This window comes from Canis aureus, chromosome 34 (genome assembly GCF_053574225.1).
Source record: "Canis aureus isolate CA01 chromosome 34, VMU_Caureus_v.1.0, whole genome shotgun sequence".
Classification (NCBI taxonomy): domain Eukaryota; kingdom Metazoa; phylum Chordata; class Mammalia; order Carnivora; family Canidae; genus Canis; species Canis aureus.
In genome coordinates this window covers 15,820,101-15,841,480 of record NC_135644.1, presented here as the reverse complement: position 1 = coordinate 15,841,480, position 21,380 = coordinate 15,820,101, and the positions used below count along the sequence as shown (strand labels likewise).

At 38.7% G+C, this 21,380-nt stretch overlaps 1 protein-coding gene across 1 annotated transcript in view; it reads left to right on the top strand.

Moving 5' to 3' along the window:
• The window catches only part of MYO3B (myosin IIIB), a 404,571-nt gene that overhangs the window by 221,614 nt on the left and 161,577 nt on the right, over positions 1-21,380 (top strand). The window contains exons 24-26 of the mRNA XM_077883392.1: positions 2,937-3,016; positions 10,515-10,592; positions 13,257-13,462. Coding sequence (XP_077739518.1) covers positions 2,937-3,016; positions 10,515-10,592; positions 13,257-13,462 — 364 coding nt within the window. The remainder of the gene's footprint in view (positions 1-2,936; positions 3,017-10,514; positions 10,593-13,256; positions 13,463-21,380) is intronic.

The window sequence follows — 21,380 nt, the reverse complement described above, 5'->3', positions numbered from 1 at the left end:
TTCTCCCTCTGTCTATGTCTCTGCGCCTCTCTCTCTCTCTCTTTCTCTCTCTGTGTGTGTCTCATGAATAAATAAATAAAATCTTGAAAAAGAAATTTAAAATGTAATTAGTTATTTTGGAGAAGAAGCACGTGTGTGCACACACAGTGAGGAGGGGCAGAGGGGGAGAGAGAATCCCAAGCAGACTCCCCACTGAGCATGGAACCCAATGTGGGCCTCGATCTCACAATTCTGAGATCATGACCTGATCTTAAATCAAGTGTTGGACATTGAACCAGCTGGGCCACCCAGGAACTCCTCCTTTGCCCAGTTTTAAATCCAGTTATGTTTTTATTTTATTTTATTTTATTTTATTTTATTTTATTTTATTATTTTATTATTTATTTTATTTTTTGCTGTTGAGTTGTAGAAGTCTGTATAGATCTTGGAAATTAACCCCTTATATGCTCTGCAAATATTTTCTCCCATTCTGTAGGTTTCCTTTTCCCTCTGCTGATTGTTTCCTTTCCTGTGCAGAAGCTTATGATTTGATGTAAAGCCTCTTGTCTATTTTTGCTTTTATTGCCTGTGCTTTTGATATCCTATCCAAGAAATCATTGCTAAGATCAGTGTCATGACGCTCTCTCCCTATGTTTTTTCCTAGGAGTTTTATAGTTTTAGGTCTTACATTTAAATCTTTAATCCAATAGGAATTGAATTTTGTATAAGATAGGGTCCAGTTTCATTCTTTTGCATGCAGATATTGAGTTGTCCAAACACGATTTGTTGAAGAGACTACCCTTTCCCCATTATATAATCTTGACACCCATTTTAAGGATTACTTGACCATCTATGCATAGATTTATTTCTGGGCTCTATTCTGTTCCATAGGTCTATATGTTTGTCTTTATGCCAGTACCATAGTATTTTGATTACTGTTGGTGATTAATACATTTTGAGGGATCCCTGGGTGGCGCAGTGCTTTAACGCCTGTCTTTGGCCCAGGGCGCGATCCTGGAGACCCGGGATCGAATCCCACGTCGGGCTCCCGGTGCATGGAGCCTGCTTCTCTCTCTGCCTGTGTCTCTGCCTCTCTCTCTCTGTGACTGTCATAAATAAATAAAAATTTAAAAAAAAAAATACATTTTGAAATCAAGAAATGTGAAGCTTTCAGCTTTTCTTTTCCTTTTCTTTTTTCTTTTTTCTTTTTTTTCTTTTCCTTTTCAAGATTGTTTGGAGCTTTGGGTCCTTTGTGGTTCCAGATGAATTTTAGGGTTTTTTATATTTCTGCAAAAATGCCATTAAGATCTTGATGGGGATTATATTGAATCTATAGATCCTTGTGGGTAGCATGGACATTTTAACAATATTAGATCTTTCAATCCATAAACACAGTAAAGGGTAGCAGAGTATGCCACCCTAAAATATGCCACTTTGGCATAAAGATTATTTTGGGGGATCCCTGGGTGGCGCAGCGGTTTAGCGCCTGCCTTTGGCCCAGGGTGCGATCCTGGAGACCCGGGATCGAATCCCACGTCGGGCTCCCGGTGCGTGGAGCCTGCTTCTCCCTCTGCCTGTGTCTCTGCCTCTCTCTCTCTCTGTGTGTGACTATCATAAATAAATAAAAATAAAAAATAAAAAAAGATTATTTTGAGCTGGAGGTGATTGAGAAGAAGATATAAGAAAAGCTCTCTGCTTTCCCTTTGTTTACATAAAAGCAAGACATAAATTTGTAGAAGTATTCCCCCACCCCTCTCTACCAGGAAGGACAGAAGTTAATCACCAGAGAAAACTCTAGACCCTTGTCTGCCCAGAGATAGCACCAGAGGAATCTGTATAACAAAATTTTACTAACTAGTCCTTACCTTCCATTAGCTTCCTCATATATTTACCTTTCCATAATTTACTGCTCCTAGAAATTCAAACATCTTTTGTCACTTACCAAGAAATTTATTATTGTTTTGTTAAGATGCTTTGTGAGCCCAATTCTAACCACCCCTTGAGTTACTTATCACCAAGTACTCCTGTATGTATGTGTGATGCATTAATAAACTGCTGTTTGCTTTTCTCTTGTTAATCTGTTTTCTGTCAATCTAATTTGCAGAGCCCCAGGAAATGAACATGAGATGAGTAGAGGAAAAAGATTCCTTTCCTTCCCAAGAACAAAATACCTCTCCATTTATTTGTGTGCCTTCTTTAATTTCTTTCAGGAATACTTTGTAGTTTTCATAGCACAAGTCTTTTGCTTCCTTGGTTAAGTTTATTTCTAAGTATTTTATTCTTTTTGATGCTATTATAAGTAGGATTTTCTTAGTTTCCTTTTCAAATTTTCATTGTTAGTGCATAGAAATGCAACTGATTTTTCTATGCTGATTTTATATCTTACAAATTTGCTGAATTGACTTACTAGTTTTAGCAGGGTTTTTTTGTAGGATATTTAGGGTTATTTTTAATATACAAGATCATAGCACCTATGAACAGAGATCATTTTACTTCTTTCTTTACAATTTGGGTGTCTTTTATTTCTTTTTCTTGCCTAACTGCTTGAGCTAGGACTGCTAGTTGAATAGAAGTGGTAAGAGTGAGCTTCCTGCTCTGATCCTGATCTTAGAGGAAAAAGCTTTCAATCATTCCTGTTGAGTTGTTAGCTGTGGGCTTTTTATATGTCCTTTTTATGTATGGCAATTTTCTTGTTTTGCTAGTTTATTGAATGAATTGGAAAGTTTTTTTTATTGTTTCTGTTTTGCTTATGAAACTAATATAAATTCAATTTATATTATAAATTATAATTTGTTTATATCATTAAAGTTTCAAAATCTAAATTCTTCCAAATTTTTCATATTCAGAGCAGATTATTTGGAAAATTAATAAAAATGCAAAAACATAAAGACAAAAATTGTCATAATACTATTCCTTAACTTTTCCTTCACTTTAACTTTTTTGTCTTTTTTGCTCAGGTAATTTGGCCCAAACAAGAGCCAGGATAACAGCAGCCTCAAGATCTTTGCCTCCACATTTCAGTACTGGGAGAACCAAGGTGAGTAGCAGGTTTGTACTCAAAATAATGTGGACTGTGGGGTGCTTGCTCCTGCCTTTGGGATAATCCTAGGGTAGACAACTTTAGTTTATCCAGCCCACTGCTTGGGTAATCTGGTAAAGAGATGAAGGCATTTAGGAAATCAGCAGTTAGGAAATTTGAAACAAAAACAGTGTCATGGAATTCTTAAAGTACTGTGTCAGGGGAGAAAACTTTTCCTCTACTCTCTTAACTTCAGTTCTTGGGGGTACTGAATTAAACCCAACCTGAAAGTTTAACAGGAGAAAAAACAAATTTTAATTATGTGCATTATTAGGAACTCTCAAAAAAGTAACTCAAAGAGGTAATTAGAATTTGAGGCTTATATGCCATCTTAATAGGGGATGAATGGGGCAAGAGGAGGGAGAGATGGGCACTTGTGGGAGAACAGATGACTTTTGGGAAAAACAAATGGTCCCTTAGGAGAATAGATGGGAAGTATGATGGTTCTGTGACAGTGTCTGGTTAGGCAGTTTCTTATCCCAGTGTTCATTTCTCATCTGTGGTGATAGCAGTCAGTCTTCCATAACAGGTTGTGAAACTGCCAGGGAGGAGATTTATGACAGTTGGATTATTTTGAGAGGCCCTGTTTTTAGCCAGATAAGGCGAGTTCAGGAAAAGCCTCTTCTTGCAACTGTTGATTTTCAAATGTCTTCAGCTCAAAATAATACCTATGCCAGTGTGGCATATTCTGGACCCCTTCATTTGTGAGTCTCAGAAAGACAACTTAAGATGCAGAACAATGACACTTGCACATAAAGCCTCTCTAGGAAGAGATAAAGCACTTTTCCTAGAGGCCATCACCAACCTACAGAGGAGGCTAACAGGGACCAAAATGGAGTTAGCAGAAAGGAAAGAAACCAAACCATTTCCTGTCATTCTGTTTTGCTCTCTGAAAAATGAGAGGTGTACTTCTCTGTGCAAAGGGAATGTTAGAAAGGTTAATAAATATCCCACCGTAAAATATTTTTAACTTATATCCTTTGAGCTAACGTTTAGCAAGGATCTCAAGGATTGGCTGGCTAATGCTCTCTGTATATACTAACACCAAAACCCAGTTATCTAAAAGGTGAAGCTGTAATAAAATAAATAGATCATATCTCTGAATTTTCATATATTTTATTTACATTAAATATTAAATTATTTAATAAAGAATAATAAATTCAGCCACATAGAATACTATTGAATACTATCTCAAAATTGATACATACATATTCAAATTTTCTTTGAAAATGAAAGACTTACCTATGCGTAATAAGACTCAGATCATTTTTGTTAGCAATAATTTTTATACCCACATTGCTATTATAACCACATGTATTATTCTACTTTTCTACTTTTCAGTCTTGTGAATTCGTGGCAAGATATTAGGACTATATAACATGGTTTATACAGGTCCCTAGAAGAAATTTACATCAGAGTTTTAGTGGTTCTAAGAGCCTCTTGATACTATTACATGTAAAAAATTTTAGTTGATTCTTAATTATTCATGCAATCACGTTCTATAAAGTTGCTGTGAATACTGAGTCAGCAAACACTACAGCATTGCTCCTAGGGGAAATATGTGGTTAGGTTCCTGAAAGCCTCTACTCGCAACATTGTTGTCAACCAATTAGTGCACAATCTTGTTTGATGTGTTTTTCTATTTAAAAGCACATTATTTAATGTATATTTCTTACAAATAATTATATGCAGTATTTCTTTGTATAAAACAATATTTTATTTTTTAGAAGATTTATTTATTTATTTTAGAAAGAGAGAGAACTAAAGCAAGAGCAAATGTGAAAATGGAGGCAGCAAAGGGAGAGGGAGAAAATCTCAAACAGATTCCCAGCTGAGCATGGTGCCCAGCACAAGTCTCAATCTCAGGACCCTGGGATTGTGACCTGAGCCAAAACCAAGAGTTGGACACTTAACAGACTGAGCCACCCATGACCCCCTAAAATAATATTTTAATTGCAGTATTTGTGTCATTGAATCCAAGGCCAACAGCACTATAACTCATGCCCAAATGAAGTTTGTCTAATACAGGTATGTTTCCCAAGAGGTATTTAATAGCTTTCTTGCACTTAGGAACACTAGACAACACTCCAGCACTATGCTTGGGGGCTCTTTTTAAACAGTGAAATCACTAACCAAAAGTACAAAAATGCAAAGCACATGGCACTTAAATAAACCTGGATTATAGCATGAGAGCTAAAACAGAAAGGCGGAATGTCATCTTGTTCAACCTGAGCTAGAAACAGGTATATTGGGTAATCAGTTTTCACCACTCTGTATGTGTGTAAATCATCATGAAAGCACTGCAGGAACTGATTTGGGGTTTAAAAATAAATATTAGAAAGTAGGTACATTAACAAATACAGAATCCACAAATAATGAGGATCAACTTGTCTGTGTTTTTTGGAGTCATTGGCTCCCACTAGATTCTAAAAGAGATCATGACACAAAAAGATTAAAGACTCCTGGGTAATATTCTCATCAGACCACATTACCATCCTTTCCTCAATTTGCTGTTGTGGCTGTTGGATTCTGCAAGGACTCCATTCCCCTGCCTTCCACACAGAATACCGGCACAATGTTACCTTTCTCTCTACACTGCATACTGTTGTTCAGGCCTTGTGTGACAAGTGTGCCCTCTAGTATGTGGCATATATTTACATCATCATAATAATGTATATAAATGAGATGAAAATGACTAGTGATTTGTTTTCATTTGGAAGAGAGATGAGTTGAAAGTTCTAGTTGAGGCATCAGAAAATAAGTGTAACAGTAATAAAAACACTCCAGCAGTTTTTCTCTGCCTTATCCGAGGTAAAAAAAACACAAGTGATCTTATAGGAAGCTGACCTCCAACACATTCAGCACCACCACATTGATGATGTCAATGCCAGTCTTGCTTTTCCATTCAGGGCTTTGAAGGCTTTGAGAGGAGTGATGCTGTATAGGGTTTTTTTTCCTTAAGGGGTGGATGGATTACTTGATAGCATAAAAATTCTTGACAATAGATGATGTCAAGAAGATAAATAATAAGCACTTTTGAGGTTTTAGAATCCAAATAGTGGGTACTTACTGAGACCAGGAACAAAAATCTTTCCATTTTTCACTTATTGTTGAAACCTAGGTGGTTTTTAAGACTTCTGGAATCTATGTCTTTATCCTAGAGTAAATTTAGTTGACAGATAAGGCAAGTCTTTTTAATAATACCATGCATTTAGATTGATTTTATAAGTTCTATCAAATCACATAGAAAGGCAGTATATATAATGTTTAAGAAGTAAGGTTTTGGAATCAGACAGAACTGGATTTAGATGTAGGCATGGCCAATTACTAGCTAAAAGACCCTGGAAATTTTCCCTAAAATCTCTTGAGCCTTAACCTCTTCGTATGTACCATAGGAATAATAATAGTACTTAACTCATAGGGTCATTTTAAGACTTTACTGGCATAATATGGGCAGAGTGGTTCCTACAGTGATTTTTACTTTGGAACAATGGATGCTTTATTACTCGTGTTTTGGTAACCATCTAAAACTTCATGTGTGGAGTCCATACGTATACTGAAGCTTGCTCATTTCCTGTGGACTTGGAGTTTATATTACAATTTGTAAAGCTTACTCAGGACTACTTTGAACACTAACCGGCACCTCTCATAAGAAATTGGGCAGGACATTTGTCATGTGGGCAGAAAGCAGCCTTGCTCAGCTCCAATTGACTTGTATTGTTATATAAATTGAAACTGGAAGAGAAAGGATACTGGGTTAGACAGACAGTGGTTGGATCTAGAATATTGGTTTTACTAATCATCTTGAAATTGGTTTCATTGAAAGTATTTTCTTGGGCAGCCTGGGTGGCTCGGCGGTTTAGCGCCACCTTTGGCCCAGCGCCTGATTCTGGAGACCCAGGATCGAGTCCCACGTCGAGTTTGCTGCATGGAGCCTGCTTCTCCCTCTGCCCATGTCTCTGCCTCTCTCTCTCTCTCTCTCTGTCTCTAATGAATAAATAAATAAAATCTTTAAAAAAAAAAGTATTTTCTCTGCCAATAAGTTAAAAAAAATCTTGCTGTGTTGCATGGGTGCTAGTACTTGCCATCTGCCATTGAAGAAAACCCTGCATCATTGATGTTCATCACTAAACTAAAACTAAATCAAGCATGGTAATCATGGAAGGGAAACTGATATACTTCTTACATGTGTGCAAGGCAGTAGCTTTTAACCAGTTTTCTTAATAAGGAAAACAGGTTTTGAGAAGCAAAGAGTCCAAGTCCACACAGGTTAGTTAAGTTGAATGGCCAGGATTTGAACCAGGTGTGTCCATTTCAGAAACTCTGTGTTCTATAACATATATCCTCTAAGCCCAGGAAAGCTTTTCTAGTGTGTTTTCCCCTATCTGCGGTAAAAATGATAAGATACTCTGGGGAAAACTGTTTGTTGTGAATTCCCCACCTTTGGGAAGGACTAAATGCTAGCTGGTATCCCTAACGAAATCTATTTTCTGGATTCTTTCTGAAAAAAAAATTTTTTAAAGTAAATGAAGCTACTTTTAACTAAATTAGCACAGGATGACAGACTTTTAAATCAGACAACAACCTTCATTTATGTTTTTGTTTGAATTTTTTTGGAGTTTCTTAGAGTTCATAGTAGACCTAGTGCAGACAGAGGTGAGGTTTGTGCCTAGTCTCCTAGTTTGAAGGACCAAGAGATTCAACTTCTGGTATATCCCTTATCCAAAATTTCCTCTTTCAGATCCATTCCATGCTCAGGAGAACTTTGTGACTATACAAGAAGTCCTTGGCCAAAACAAAACATTTCCGAATTCCTAAATTAGAAAATACCTCAATAGCATGTTATTTATGTAGTACTAAAATGTAGTACTAAATATGTAGGTGATAAACTGTGGACAAGCATTAGCACTTCCAGGCTGTATGTAATAGCAAATAGGTTTTTACTTACTTTCCCAGAGTTATTCTGTATGTGAGTAGGACAGAACTCGGTCATACTGGGTGGTTAGATAGGGGAGCCCACCAGCCTTATAACTTTTAGAGTGCAAATTAGTGCTTCATTCTGTATTTTTCCAGTTTGCTGCAGAGGACAGGTACTGATCTTGAAAACAATATTTATTGTACCTTTTAAATTATGTCCCATCCATCAAGGATTTTCTGATCACTAAACTGTTAAATTCTCAAATGCTAAGAGCCTATTGTATATTCTGAGGGGAGTTAACAGGTGAATTCTAATAGAAAAATATGGATGAGTTTTTAAGCTGTCCTTTTTACTGTGCCCTAGAGCCCACTGAGTCCTTTGAATAAAAAGGGAGGGAAATGAGGAAAAGCAAGATTCAAAGAAAGATAGGATTATTCAGAGGGGATCCCAGAATAAAAGGAAGTTATAAGGAAGTAGTGGAGAAATTTCCAAGTTTAGACTGTGTGTGTGTTTATATGAAGGTCAGATTGAGGGGAAAGAAAGTAAGGAGAAAAAGTTCAAGAAAACGTAGAATTTACAATTCAACAGAAGGCAGAGCCTAGCAAGATCCTCTCTTCTGCCGTTCTGATTTGCTGGCCCCAAACCTCAGCAGCTCCATCCTCCAAACAGGGATGAGATGGAGGAAGAGGACCTTCAGTGGGTCCTCGCAGATGCCCATGGAAAGAATGCAATACAATCTCTTCAGATGTGGTGGGTTTGTAGTGTTGGTTTTCCCCTTTTCTATATTAGAAAAGCCTTCCTGCTCAACACCAAGCTTTCATGTCCTCCTTTCTCATTAAAAAAAATAATAAAGTTAAAACCTACAGGCTGTATCATAACTTTAGCTGCATGCAAATAAACTGATGGCTTTGGGAATGCATCCAACATGCAGCCTAGAAAAGGAAGCTGCACTGCCCCCTGATATCACTTCATGCAGAGATAGCCTCATATTCCTGCTCACTATTTAGGTTGCTTTTCTGGCTATTGAAAACTTAGCTCCCCGTTTATTCCCTTTCTTAAACTGTTTTCTTTAAGCCAATTGAAGCATTTCCTTCCATTTTGCACAGTCTCCTAAATAGCCCTTGAGGTAGGGCCTCATTATTTGCCCCTCATGCCCTCAACCCTTCTAGCACCCACTTTGCACTTTTGTTGAACAAGGCTGCAGACATCCTCACCCCATGGGGAGGTGGCCGCCTGGACAGCAATTCACCAAGCAGAACACACTTGCTGACAGCAGCATCTTCCAGTTTAAACATTCCTGCTTCATACTCTTGCCACCTGTTCAGAGCAGATGGGAAGCTGCCATGGCAGAGGCTGGTGCTAAAATGCCACTTGTGCACTCTGTAAACCAAATAGCTTGTATGTGCAGGAGCAGGGTTTTTATTGTTAAGGTATGATAACAAAGCAGGTTGTTTCCTACATTTGTTTTCATTCATAAATTTCTTCTAGTCAGCCCAGGTAGTTGAGATAGATGATTGGGAACATGTGTATCTCAAGCTCTGGGCTACAGTGACCATGTGGGAACTGTGGGGAGTGGGCGGAGTAGCAGCAGGGTTTGATGGCAGGAAGGTAACTGGAACCCATCTAATTCCCTGAGGTCCAACATGGGCTTTGGGCCCATGTCTTTTTTTTTTTTTTAATTTTTATTTATTTATGATAGTCACACACAGAGAGAGAGGCAGAGACATAGGCAGAGGGAGAAGCAAGCTCCATGCACCAGGAGCCCGACGTGGGATTCGATCCCGGGTCTCCAGGATCGCGCCCTGGGCCAAAGGCAGGCGCCAAACCACTGCGCCACCCAGGGATCCCTGGGCCCATGTCTTTATAATCATCCAGCTTCATGGGTGGTTGCCCAGTTTTCTTTTAAAAAACTGTTTGGGGGCACCTGGGTCGCTCAGTGATTAAGCCTCTGGCTCTGCCTTTGCTCCTGTTGTCATCCCAGGGTCCTGGGATCCAGTCCTGCATCAGGCTCTGGAAGGAGTCTGCTTCTCCCTCTGCCTATGTCTCTGCCTCTCTCTGTGTCTCTCATGAATAAATAAATCTTAAAGAAAAGAAAAGAAAAGAAAAGAAAGAAAAAGAATGAAAGAAAGGAAAGAAAGAAAGAGAAAGAAAGAAAGGAAGAAAGAAAGGAAAGAAAGAAAAAGAAAGAAAGAAAGAAAGAAAGAAAAGAAAGAAAGAAGAAAGAAAAAAGAAAGAAATTGGTTTCATGCGACATTATTGGAGAACTTAACAGGGGACCATTAGAACATCAAAAGATATAGAAATAATAGTGATAGGTACTTACACCAAGATCATATGGTACTTTGCAGAGTGTGGTTATTCTCAAGTGAGTGGAACAGCACAAATTCTATTTTTCTTTTATATGTCTTAAAACTTCTCCTGTAGTATTCACTGTCATGTTCAAAACATCAAGGTCCCTCAGGTATTGAACCAAACAGATTTTGGAAAAGCCAGAAAATGTCTATATCCTTAAACTACTTCCCTCTGCCTCTACTCTAGGTGGACACTCTGGAGGTGATACGGCATCCAGAAGAAACTACCAACATGAAGAGGCAGACCATGGCTTCTTACTTCCGGGTATGGAGTCTTTTTAATCTCTATTCTGCCTATTTCTAAAAAGGACTCCCAATCCTTCATATAAGAGGCTCAAATATGATGGAATTATTGAAGAGCAAAGCACAAGAGTCAGTTAAGAAAGGTAGGAGTGAAGGGAACCTACCTCTGTTCTCTGATTTCAGGAAGATCAGATGAAATCCCATGTGTCTACAGAGAGGACCCTCTCTGTCACTGACACAAAGCTTTGTCCATTCAGTGTGCTGATTCTATTAGCATTTGACCCACTTCTTGGCCTTAAAGCTACTGGAACCAGCTGCTTTCCCAGCATATTTACTGAAAAATAAAGTATTTAATAAAATTCCAGAAGGTGGCTTATTAATTTCAGATCCTGAGGGAATCCGTCTTAGTTTTGACTTTATTTTTCTGGATCAAATTGACCCAGACCCAGTTATTTCCCATCTCTGCTGCCCCAAGTCTTGATATTTCATCTAGTAAAATGATTCCTTTGAGTAAAAACATTGTGCCTAGAAAGGCTCTGCTTAGATGCACATTATACCAATTCACATAGATTTATCTTCACAGTATAAAGCACTAGGGTTAGAAACCCCTTGAGATCATGAACCACTGGGAGCTAAGGTCTAGGCAGCTTTGTGGTAGAGAAGCTATTAGGCTATAGATGATATTACTGATCTCAGGTTGTAAGGTGGAGTTGCAATTGGAAGGGGCTCAGTAGGGATGGGAAGCCAGGTGGTCATGAGCTGGGGTTGCACCATGGGTGGAAGGCTCCATGGAAAGCTGGCAGGTTCAAGAAGGACCCAAAGCCAAAAAGTCTGATCTAGTCAGCTGTACTTCAGAAATAAACTAAAATTGGGCTCTGAGGGTATGAATTGGGCCCAGAGGCCTTTGAGTCCAGTATTCCATCCATGCAGTGATTCTTGCCACAGCTTCTCTGACAGGTGGACAGTCAGCTCCTGCTTCATCACTCTCATGGTTGGACATTTCTGATTGTCATTTATTTCTTATCTTGAGATTTACCCTGGTCCTCTCCCCTTTAGTAGCTGTATCTTCCTAGTGTCTTGAGGGGGCAGTGTGTCCCATGGGATTTGGAGACTCTGAAGAACTGTGTGATATCATCTTCCAGATCCTAGAATCCCTCTTTCAGAAGAAGCCACCTTTACCTTACGATTTTTCAGAAATGTATCCATGACAATCAGCTTGGTGTCCCCCAAATGTTAATTCTGAGAAAAAGAATGCATTGACAAGCCAGGTAATACCATTTTGGGTCAGTGGTTATGAAATAACGGGACTGATTTCTTGTGTGGCTTGTAATTGCCCCTGAAGCTGTGTCTAAAAGAGAAACTCCAAAAATGGATGCCCCTGAGGAGCAGCTGAGGCTATTCCCACACAAGCAGGGCTCTGCTTTTCCATGTGCCCTCTTGCTGTGAGAGCCCCCTGCCAGTCATTCTAAAGATATGGGTTGATCTTTACTATAATCAACTTCTCTCCAATTGTCTTGTTTTCTTTGCCCTTTTTCTATCTGTTTCTTCTTTTTCTTCTGCTTCATTACCAGTACTATCAGTAAGATTTGCTTAGACTTTCTGGTTATTCTTGGGCTGAAGAAACAACTGACCCCTTTCCTAGTAGCTAGACGTTTTATTTTATTTTTTAAAGATTTTATTTATTCATTCATGAGAGACAGAGAGAGAGACATAGGCAGAGGGAGAAGCAGGCTCCCTGCAGGGAGCCTGATGCGGGACTCCATCCTGGGACCCCGAATCATGCCATGAGCCAAAGACAGACGCTCAACTGCTGAGCCACACAGGTGTCCCAGTTAGACATTTTAAATTACAGGCAGAGTTTATGGAATACTACCTTAGAGTCCTAGAGACAAGCTAGTTCTGGCGATAGAGTTACTGGGTAACCTAAGCATGTCCTTAGCTAAGTTTTTGCCATAAGGATATTGCTTGGCACTAGGTGATATTTATTTGTTTGTTTGTTTGTTTATTTATTTATTTATGATTCATCTATTTGTTTTCTTTCTTTATTTTTAAATATTTATTTATTTGAGAGAGAAAATGAGAGCACATATGACCTGGGAGGAGTGGTTGAGGGAGAGGGAAAGGGAGAGAATCTCAAGCAGATTCCCTGCTGAGAGAGGATCTCAAAGCAGGGTTCAATCGGATGATCCTGAGATCATGACTTGAGCCAAAATCATGAGTTGAATGCCTAACCAACTGAGCCACCTAGACACCCCTCATCTATTCATTTTAGAGAGAGAGTGTTAGTATATGAGCAGAAGAGAGGGTCAGAGTGAGAGAATCTCAAGCAGAACTCCCCCTCCCCGCCACCAAGCTGAGCAGGGACCCCAACAAAAGGCTCAATCCCATGACCCCAAGATCAAGACCTGAGCTGAAATCAAGAGTCAGACACTCAGCCAACTGAGCCACCCAGGCACCCTGGTACTAGGTGATGTTTAAAGAATGCTTTTGAATCCACAGGCAGCTATAAGTATTCATTAGAACCTATATTATCACCCTGTATTACTGGCTTCTTTTTTGGCCTCAAAAAGGTCTGTGAGTTGTTTACAAGCCAACAAACTGCTCTAGAGGCCCCTGTAGGCCTCTGTTGTAATTATCTATTATGTTTGTGGTAACCTCATTTCATGGGTATTTTTTCCCCTGATAGTACTCTCTGATGGATCTGCTCTCCAAAATGGTGGTTGGACAGCCCCACTTTGTGCGCTGCATTAAACCCAATGATGACCGAGAAGCCTTGAAGTTCTCCCGAGAGAGTGTGCTGGCCCAGCTCCGTTCCACAGGGATCCTGGAGACAGTCAGCATCCGCAGGCAGGGGTATTCCCACCGCATCCTCTTTGAAGAATTTGTGAAAAGGTCAGGTGGCATCTTGGGAAATACATTATGTTAAATATAGCTGTGCTGTGGCTGTCCTGGTCCGCTGGGATTGTTCCTCCTGCATGTTTGCCTCCTAACATGTAATTGGCTGGTTACCAGCTACCATTTACTTGCTTAAATGTTTGCATTTTTATTGTGCTTCAACTAAATTGCAGTGCTCTGGAGGACAGAGTAAGCACCCTTCTTATCGCTTAAAAAAAATAAAAACGTCCATAGGTATTTATATAATGTATATATCCTTGGATTTCAGAATTTCCAGATATTTAATTGATATTTAATGATAAAAGTGTTCCTCCATAAGTGGATCAAGATTCTAGTGGGTGTGAATACACCCAGGCACCCAATCCTTAGGCTAAAAAAATGGCATGATACAAAAGCATAGCTGATATTTGCAAAGCACCTAGAATGCCCTAGGTGTATAATCTCATTTGATTCATAGAACAGTCCTGTGAGCTATACTCTATTATTATTCTCATTTTATAGATGAAGAAATTGAGGTGCAGAAAGAAACGTAAGTGACTTTCCCAAGGTCCCATGCTAGTGAATGGTAGAGCAGACATTTGAACCTAGAAGTCTTCATCATACACTTTTATCTCCTCAGTTCATTGCAGTCAACCAATGTCTATTGAAATAAATTGTTTTGGAGCTTTTTAGACCTAGAAATTGACTTTACCTAGGAGTGAAAATCTGTTCCTTTTTATACAGCGGCCATAGAGATGCACTGTGTATCATGTGATTACAGGTAAAATTTTTACAAAATTTTCTGAGAGGAAATAGAGGGCAATGTTAACAAAAAGCCACCTGTGAGATGCATTGCTATCTGAGGATGTCCAGAGAGAAAAATTAAAACCCACTATAAAATCTGCACCCCGTCAGTTTTCTTTTTACCTCCTTTCTGAAACTTATGCCCAAGGTCATTTTTCCAACTTTTTCTCTGGAAGTATGAATTCTAATACAGTATTTTGCTTCATCGAATCTTCCAAATGCCACTACCTTCCATGGAAAAGAAAGGGCAAAAAAAATTTCCTGGCAGTGAGAGTTTTTAAATTAAAAATAACAAAATGGCTTTTAAAAAGGAAGTGTCTTTGAGCTTCTTTTTCCTCTTAAATTTGGAGGTGGAACAAGAAAAAAAAAGACTATTTTAGCACATGAATGTGACTAGTCAAGTATTTTTAGCCACTGAGTGTGAAATACATAAAAATATTTAAGAAAACAGGTCAAATGCTAAACAGATTGGCACTTCTTTGTTCGTAATCAGAAAGCCATTAGGCAAGTATGAACAAGAATTTCAAAATGTCAGTAAATCTGAAGGTATCAAAGATTTCTGAGCCAGCAAGTTAATTGGTATTTTGATCCTTTTGAGCAATTTAACAACAAAATGGATGAGTTAGCAGTTTTCTTCCTTGATGTTATTCAACAAATAGGTGCACCTCTTATCTTCCTATTGGGGAGTGCTGTTTTGTAAACTCTTAGCGGAAATATGCAGACAAGACAATCAAAGGCAGGGGAGTCATTCAGGGTTTATCCGGTAGAGGTAAATAAAAGATAAAGACTTGTTTTATGTTACTTTTTACCTTTTTGTATTTTCTGGCATTTGGGACTGAATCCTGAAAGACAGTGTTTGGGGCATTATGTTGTAGAGTTCCTGAGTAGGAAAGTATTTCCCCAAGTCACCCAAATCTGCCACTTGGCCAAACCTAAACTGCTTCCTCAATCCACCATTTTTTAATTTTTTGGCAAAATGACTTGGAAGTGCTCTTCCTATTTTCCATTTATGGAGCCTTGTGGGAGAGAGGTTGTTCCCAACACCTTCTCATCAGTGAGCCAGGTGAGTTGGCAGTATTTATCTCTTCGCAGATAGGTATGAAAGAAGTCACCTGGCAGTGCTAGGCAGGTAGCTGAAACCTCCTGAAGTCATACTGTTGAGGGACATCACAGAAAATGACTGAATATCAATTGGCTTCATGGTCACTGGGCTCTGAAGTATAGGCAGCAGAAAGTCTCTACTGGGGTGAACATAGGACAGTGTGTGTTTGTGTTCTGGCAAATGTCTATAAAATAGGACTGCACATTCAATTCAAAGTCTTATAATTTGTTTATTAAATTATTGAAGTTTAATAGTGCAATTTTGTAATGAGTTCAGAGTTCTGATCTGCTTTTGGATATAGTATTTGGCAAGTAACTTGACATTTCTGTAAAATATATTTCCTTGTCTGCATGAAAAGGTAGGAATACACAGAACCCACATCCTGAAGATTTTCATGGATTACATACAGATTCCTTGGCCTTAGTAGGCTTTAAGTCTTCCAGAAAGGCTCACTTCCCCCAATCAAGCTCATAGGGGGGAGAACTGTATCTCCCAGGACCCAATTCATAATAGCTATTAAATCAATATCTGTTAAACAGAGTAACATTCACTCTCCTGACCCAGGACTTCACAGTTTTGCACCTCATGATGTAGGGAATTTCCACTTTAAGAAGATTACTTATCTTTCATGTGGAATTTTATATACTGTAATCCTAGGACTATTTGAGATCTCCGTAATGTACATAACACCTTAAATTTTCTTTAAGATCTTCCCTTTCAATAGTTTACTATTTCTCATTATTCTCTTCCTATGTTTTCCCTTTGTAATTAAAATGAAATCACTGAAGTATTCTAAATTTGTGGAAGTCCCTGGCAGTGGGATAGATAGAATATACAGTGACATAGAAGAATTTGAGTCTAAATGTTTGGTTTAATGGAATAGATATTAGTTTTTCATAATCATTGAGGGTGGAGGTGATCCTCTCAGCAGATGCAGAAGCAAACATACATTATTTCCAACAAACCGTGCTGTTATTCAAAGTATTTTTTATTTGGAGCTTCCTTCAGAACTAAGCACACAATTATTTTATTTGACTTCTGGGAACACCCAGTGTGACCACCTTTTCTATTAGACTTGGCTCTCAATCTTAGCTGTTTCTGAAAATTAACACACGTACATGACAAAAATTTACCAACTTTGAGGCTTTTCTTTATTTATTTTTATTGGAGTTTAATTTGCCAACATACAGCATAAATACCCAGTGCTCATCCCATCAAGTGCCCTCCTCAGTGCCCATCACCCAGTCACCCCCACCCCCTGCCCAACTTTCAGGCTTTTAAATGGAAGTTCAGATATAGATTCTAATAACAAGTCGTTGAAATGTTTGTGGCAAAGAGAGCCTTCTTAGAAATGTAATGTCCCAAGGAATTGGAGAATGAGTAATCTTTAAAAGGAACCACAGGGCAGCCCGGGTGGCTCAGCGGTTTAGCACCGCCTTCGGCCCAGGGCCTGATCCTGGAGACCCGGGATAGAGTCCCACATCGGGCTCCCTGCATGGAGCCTGCTTCTCCCTCTGCCTGTGTCTCTGACTCTCTCTCTCTCTGTGTCTCTTATGAATGAATGAATAAATAAAATCTTAAAAAAAAAAAAAGGAACCACATTTATTAGGACCTTTATATTAGTTCTGGTGTGACTTTTTTGTGAATGAGTTACCTGATTTTATAACCTCCTTCCAAGTAGTACCAGAATCTCTAGCAGCTACAGAAAAGCCTTGTGAATGCCAAGGATTATGGACAAAATTGTTGTTTTTGAACATTTGTGAAGAATCAAAGTGCCCTCATGAGAATTGTCTTCTAAAAAGTCATATATACATCTCTGCCTTTATGTATGTTTCCATACCTCTAGTAGAATGCCTGGCACAGAATAGGTGCTCAAACCTTCATCCCCTTTAACAAAAGTGCTTTATTCCTGTTGCTTTTTTTTATTTACCGCTTTTATTTATTTATACTCTAAGGAAAAAGACACACAAAACTCCTCATTGAGGGCATCACCAGAGATGATGAATTGACTTCCTTGGATACTAGAGCAATCCTTTGAGACCCAGATGTTTTTGCCAGTGGATGGTCTGGAGTGAGTTTAGAAATCCAGACATTTTTTACTCAGTCACTTCTGGTGTCGTGCTTGGTATATAATGTGTGTTCCAAGGTGTATGTTTAGTGTTTCCCAAATGAGGGAATGTATCAGTCAGGAATGCATTTGACTGTGAATAACAAACATTTTCAGTGCTTGAACCAGGGTTTCTCATTCTCAGCACTGCTGACATTTTGGATCAAATAATTCTTTGTTGTGGAAGACTATGTCTGTGCCTGGTAAAAAGTATAATGTATCCCTGGCTCCTACCTATTAGGATGCCAATAACCTCACCCCCCACCCACAGTCATGACAGTAAAAACAATGCCTCCAGAAATTGCCAAATGTCCTCTGGGGGGCCAAATTGCCCAAATTGAAAACCAGTGGCAAATAGGTTTGTTTGTTAGTTTCCCACAAAAAGAAATTAAGAGGTAAGCTATTTTTAATATTAGTTCAGCTGTTCAGTGATGTCACTAAGGACCTGAATATACCTTCTGACCTCCTTCCATTCCTTTTTACAATCTTTACTTATGTGGGTTGGCTTATAGTCTCATGGTCACAAGAGGCTGCTGCCTCTCTAGATCATGTCTATATTCAAAGGGAGAAAGGGGCAAGATGAATGATGAAGCCAGCTCTATTTGCCCCACCCTTTATTGGGAAAGAAAACATTTTCCCAGAAGCCATTTCACATTTCTTTGGCTTAAACAGAGACACGTAATCATTCCTAGTTACAGAGAGGGACTTAGAAAGTAGGGAACAGGGATCCCTTTCTCTCTGTGACTATCATAAATAAATAAAAAATTAAATTAAATTAAAAAAAAAAAGAAAGTAGGGAACATGACTGGGACTGGGAACATTCTCACCCAACGGAAAACTACTGATCTTTTAGCTAGGAAGAAGTGAGAATGGAAGTGAAAGATGTTAACTATGCTTATCACAGAAAAGAAATCTCTTGTTGATTAATTGAATGAGGGGAGGGAGTGACTGAATAACCAAGAGGCTAAGTGAATTTGAATAAATACTTCCAGTTGCCTACAATTCTTTGCTACTCAGCTGCTTCTTCAAGATTGTAGTTTAAGAATTAGCAAATACAGAAGTGCCTGAGTAAAAACAGTCGAGAAAGATATTCAGAACCCTTTAATTCCATTGCCATGGAAAGGTATATTTGCAGTTTTGAGCCTGCAACAAATTCTTTTAGTTCTTGCAAAATGAACTGAATATCATCAGTTACCACTGTGAAAACTTCACCTGAAGACAGGGTCCCTGACATTCCCTTGAAGAGACCCAAGGTTAGCACTGGCTCATAGGACAGGAATTGAGAGAAAAACCAACTCACAGAAGAATCCACACATCTCCAGAGAAGCTAAAATCCAAGTTTCAGTTTTCAAAGAATAAAGCTTCTACTTTTTTCTTTGAGTACTGAGAAAGCACAAATCCTCCAGGAGCTAGGATGGTGATACCAAGCCTTGTCTCTCACAGGACATTCCCGGATTTCCTTTGTTTTTACCTGTAACTACATACGTGAGAGCCTGACATAAAGTAGATCCTAATGTGCCATTCAGATAAACTGGTAGATTTGCAGCAAAGTGAACAGAATCCTTAATTCCCTACAAATTGATTTGCATGCTAGTGAGGGACACATTATGAGAGAATATGTAAGGAAGAGAATGACGAGCTTCAACATTGTGAGTAAACATACTACATGCTTATGTGAACAGTCTCTGCATTTATCTTCTAAGGGCAGCAGTAGAGTGGTGGCATTCTCTGGGAGGGGGTCTCGAACAACTGCTGTCTTTGTATACTATCATTCTTGCCCATTGTTCTTTGTTTAATTGAGGGAATGAGTTGGCCACCCCTCCCCAACTGTATGTGTTCATGCCTTTTCTGTAGGTGAGATCTTGGATGACTTCTTTCTCTTAATTCTAACATTACCATTTTTATAATCTTCTTAGTGCACTAAACAAAAAAATAAAAGAAAACTTTAAAATCGCCTTTTGTAGTATCATTGAAAGACTATAAGAGTACCTCTAGGAGGTAGCCTGGTCCAACTTTCCATTTCATAGATGAGGAAGCTGAGGCTAGAGAAGCGAAGCAGCTCTCCAAAGGTCCCACCTCTAGGAGTCTCTATGACCTCCTCTCTCTATTCTTAGGGAGCAGAATGGGCTCACATTGGCTTTGCCTAGGCTGTGAATTCTTCTCAACTTGCCTAAGGGTATAGATGATTCAAAATCTCAAAACCCATTCTTTCAAGGTCCTGCCTTTCTCACAGAGCACACATTGCTGACAGCTGTCTTTCACTAGTCAAGTATCGGAAAAATCATTTCTGTAGTTGATAGCTCTGCAGCTTCAGCCTGAAATTTATAGTGGTGATTTGAGAAGTTGAAACAAGAGGTAATATCAATCACACTGTTCTCCAATGTACTGAGTGGAGACAGTTATGATAATAATAGGCTGTCTTTCCTGATTTTTCTAATTCAGCACTGTGGGCAGACTCATGAGCTAATTTAGTTACAGGAAACAACCCAGGAGGACACAGGAACACAGTGGGCAATGGCTATGCTGTGGCAACAGTGCAGGAAGAAATAGCAAAGGAAAACAAGAAGAAAGATGTTCCAGAGGTGTTAGACATTATCGATGCAGTTGAGAAGACTGCCAGTCTGGAGCCTTGGGATTGGCTGCCCAGCTTACTCTGAAAATCAGTGGCTGAATTAAAACTCTGTTTCCCTGCTTAGAGGTTCCTTAAAACAATTTAGTAGGACTACATTATGCTAGATAATGATAATGATGGAGCAGCAAAAACAAACAAGAATAAGGACAATAATGAATGAAAAGGAGAGAAAGCAGAAGACAAGAAAGGTGAATATGAGGAAACCTAGCACTGAGATGACAAATGAGCACCATGTCTCTTCAGCCCCAGCTGCAGACTTGGCTCCTCAGCCAAGGCATATTGCCTTCATGCCCAGATGCGGCCCTGGAATTACCCTAACATGGTGCCCTAGGAAACCACTGCCCGCAGTTGACCTCATACCCATTCTAGCATGTTCTGTTCAATTTAAATATCTGCCCATCCCAGAGCATCATGGACTGGGAAAAATTAATAATTTTTCTTACTGCAAAATAGACTAATCAGTATAAAGTTTAGCTTTCTATTACAAATTAATTAATGAATAAACTCAGCCTCAACCTTTAATTCTTAGTGTCTTTTAAGACAGTCCTCATTTAAAGCTTATGAGGAGACTGCAGCAGCATGTGAAACATTTATTAAGTACCTACAGCTGAGTGCTGTAGTAATATTGAATTAGAAGGAATTTACAGTCTCAGGACTTCTGCAATCTAATAGCACAGATCAGTCTGACTTCTTACTCTAAGACCCAAATTTAGGAGTCTTCCTAAAAATTACTTCTTTTTTTTTTTTTTTTTGGTAGCAGATGGTAGCCAGCTGTTCTGTCTTTACTGAAGGCCAAACACGAAGGAAAAATTAAAATAAAGGGGCTTATGGTAAATATAAGAAAGAACTTAAAAAACTAAATCTGGATTTTCATACACACTAAAGGGAAATGGGCAATTGTGGGTAATTATCAAATTATCCAAGCCAGAATAGCTCAGTTCCCTCCATTATCGACCTAAGAGAAAATTCTTTATATGGGTTGAATTGTTCAGATAATTGTCCTGTATTTTGGATATCTGAGTAGACAATCTGGGTGGTCACTAATGTTGATGGAGGGTCCCTCAAGGAATATTTTTTTTCAAGGAATATTTTTAAATATGAAAAGGATTGATATATTTGCTGCCTAATTGGGGATATATCCACTTAGATGCAAGCAATAGTGATCAAATTAGTAGATACATGATTCTTTGACCAGGATATAGGCAAATTGTAATTAAACCATAATAATTTTTATTTATGTTTGAAATTAACTTTCAATTGCAAAAATAAAGTGTGAATAACTTTTCCTGTA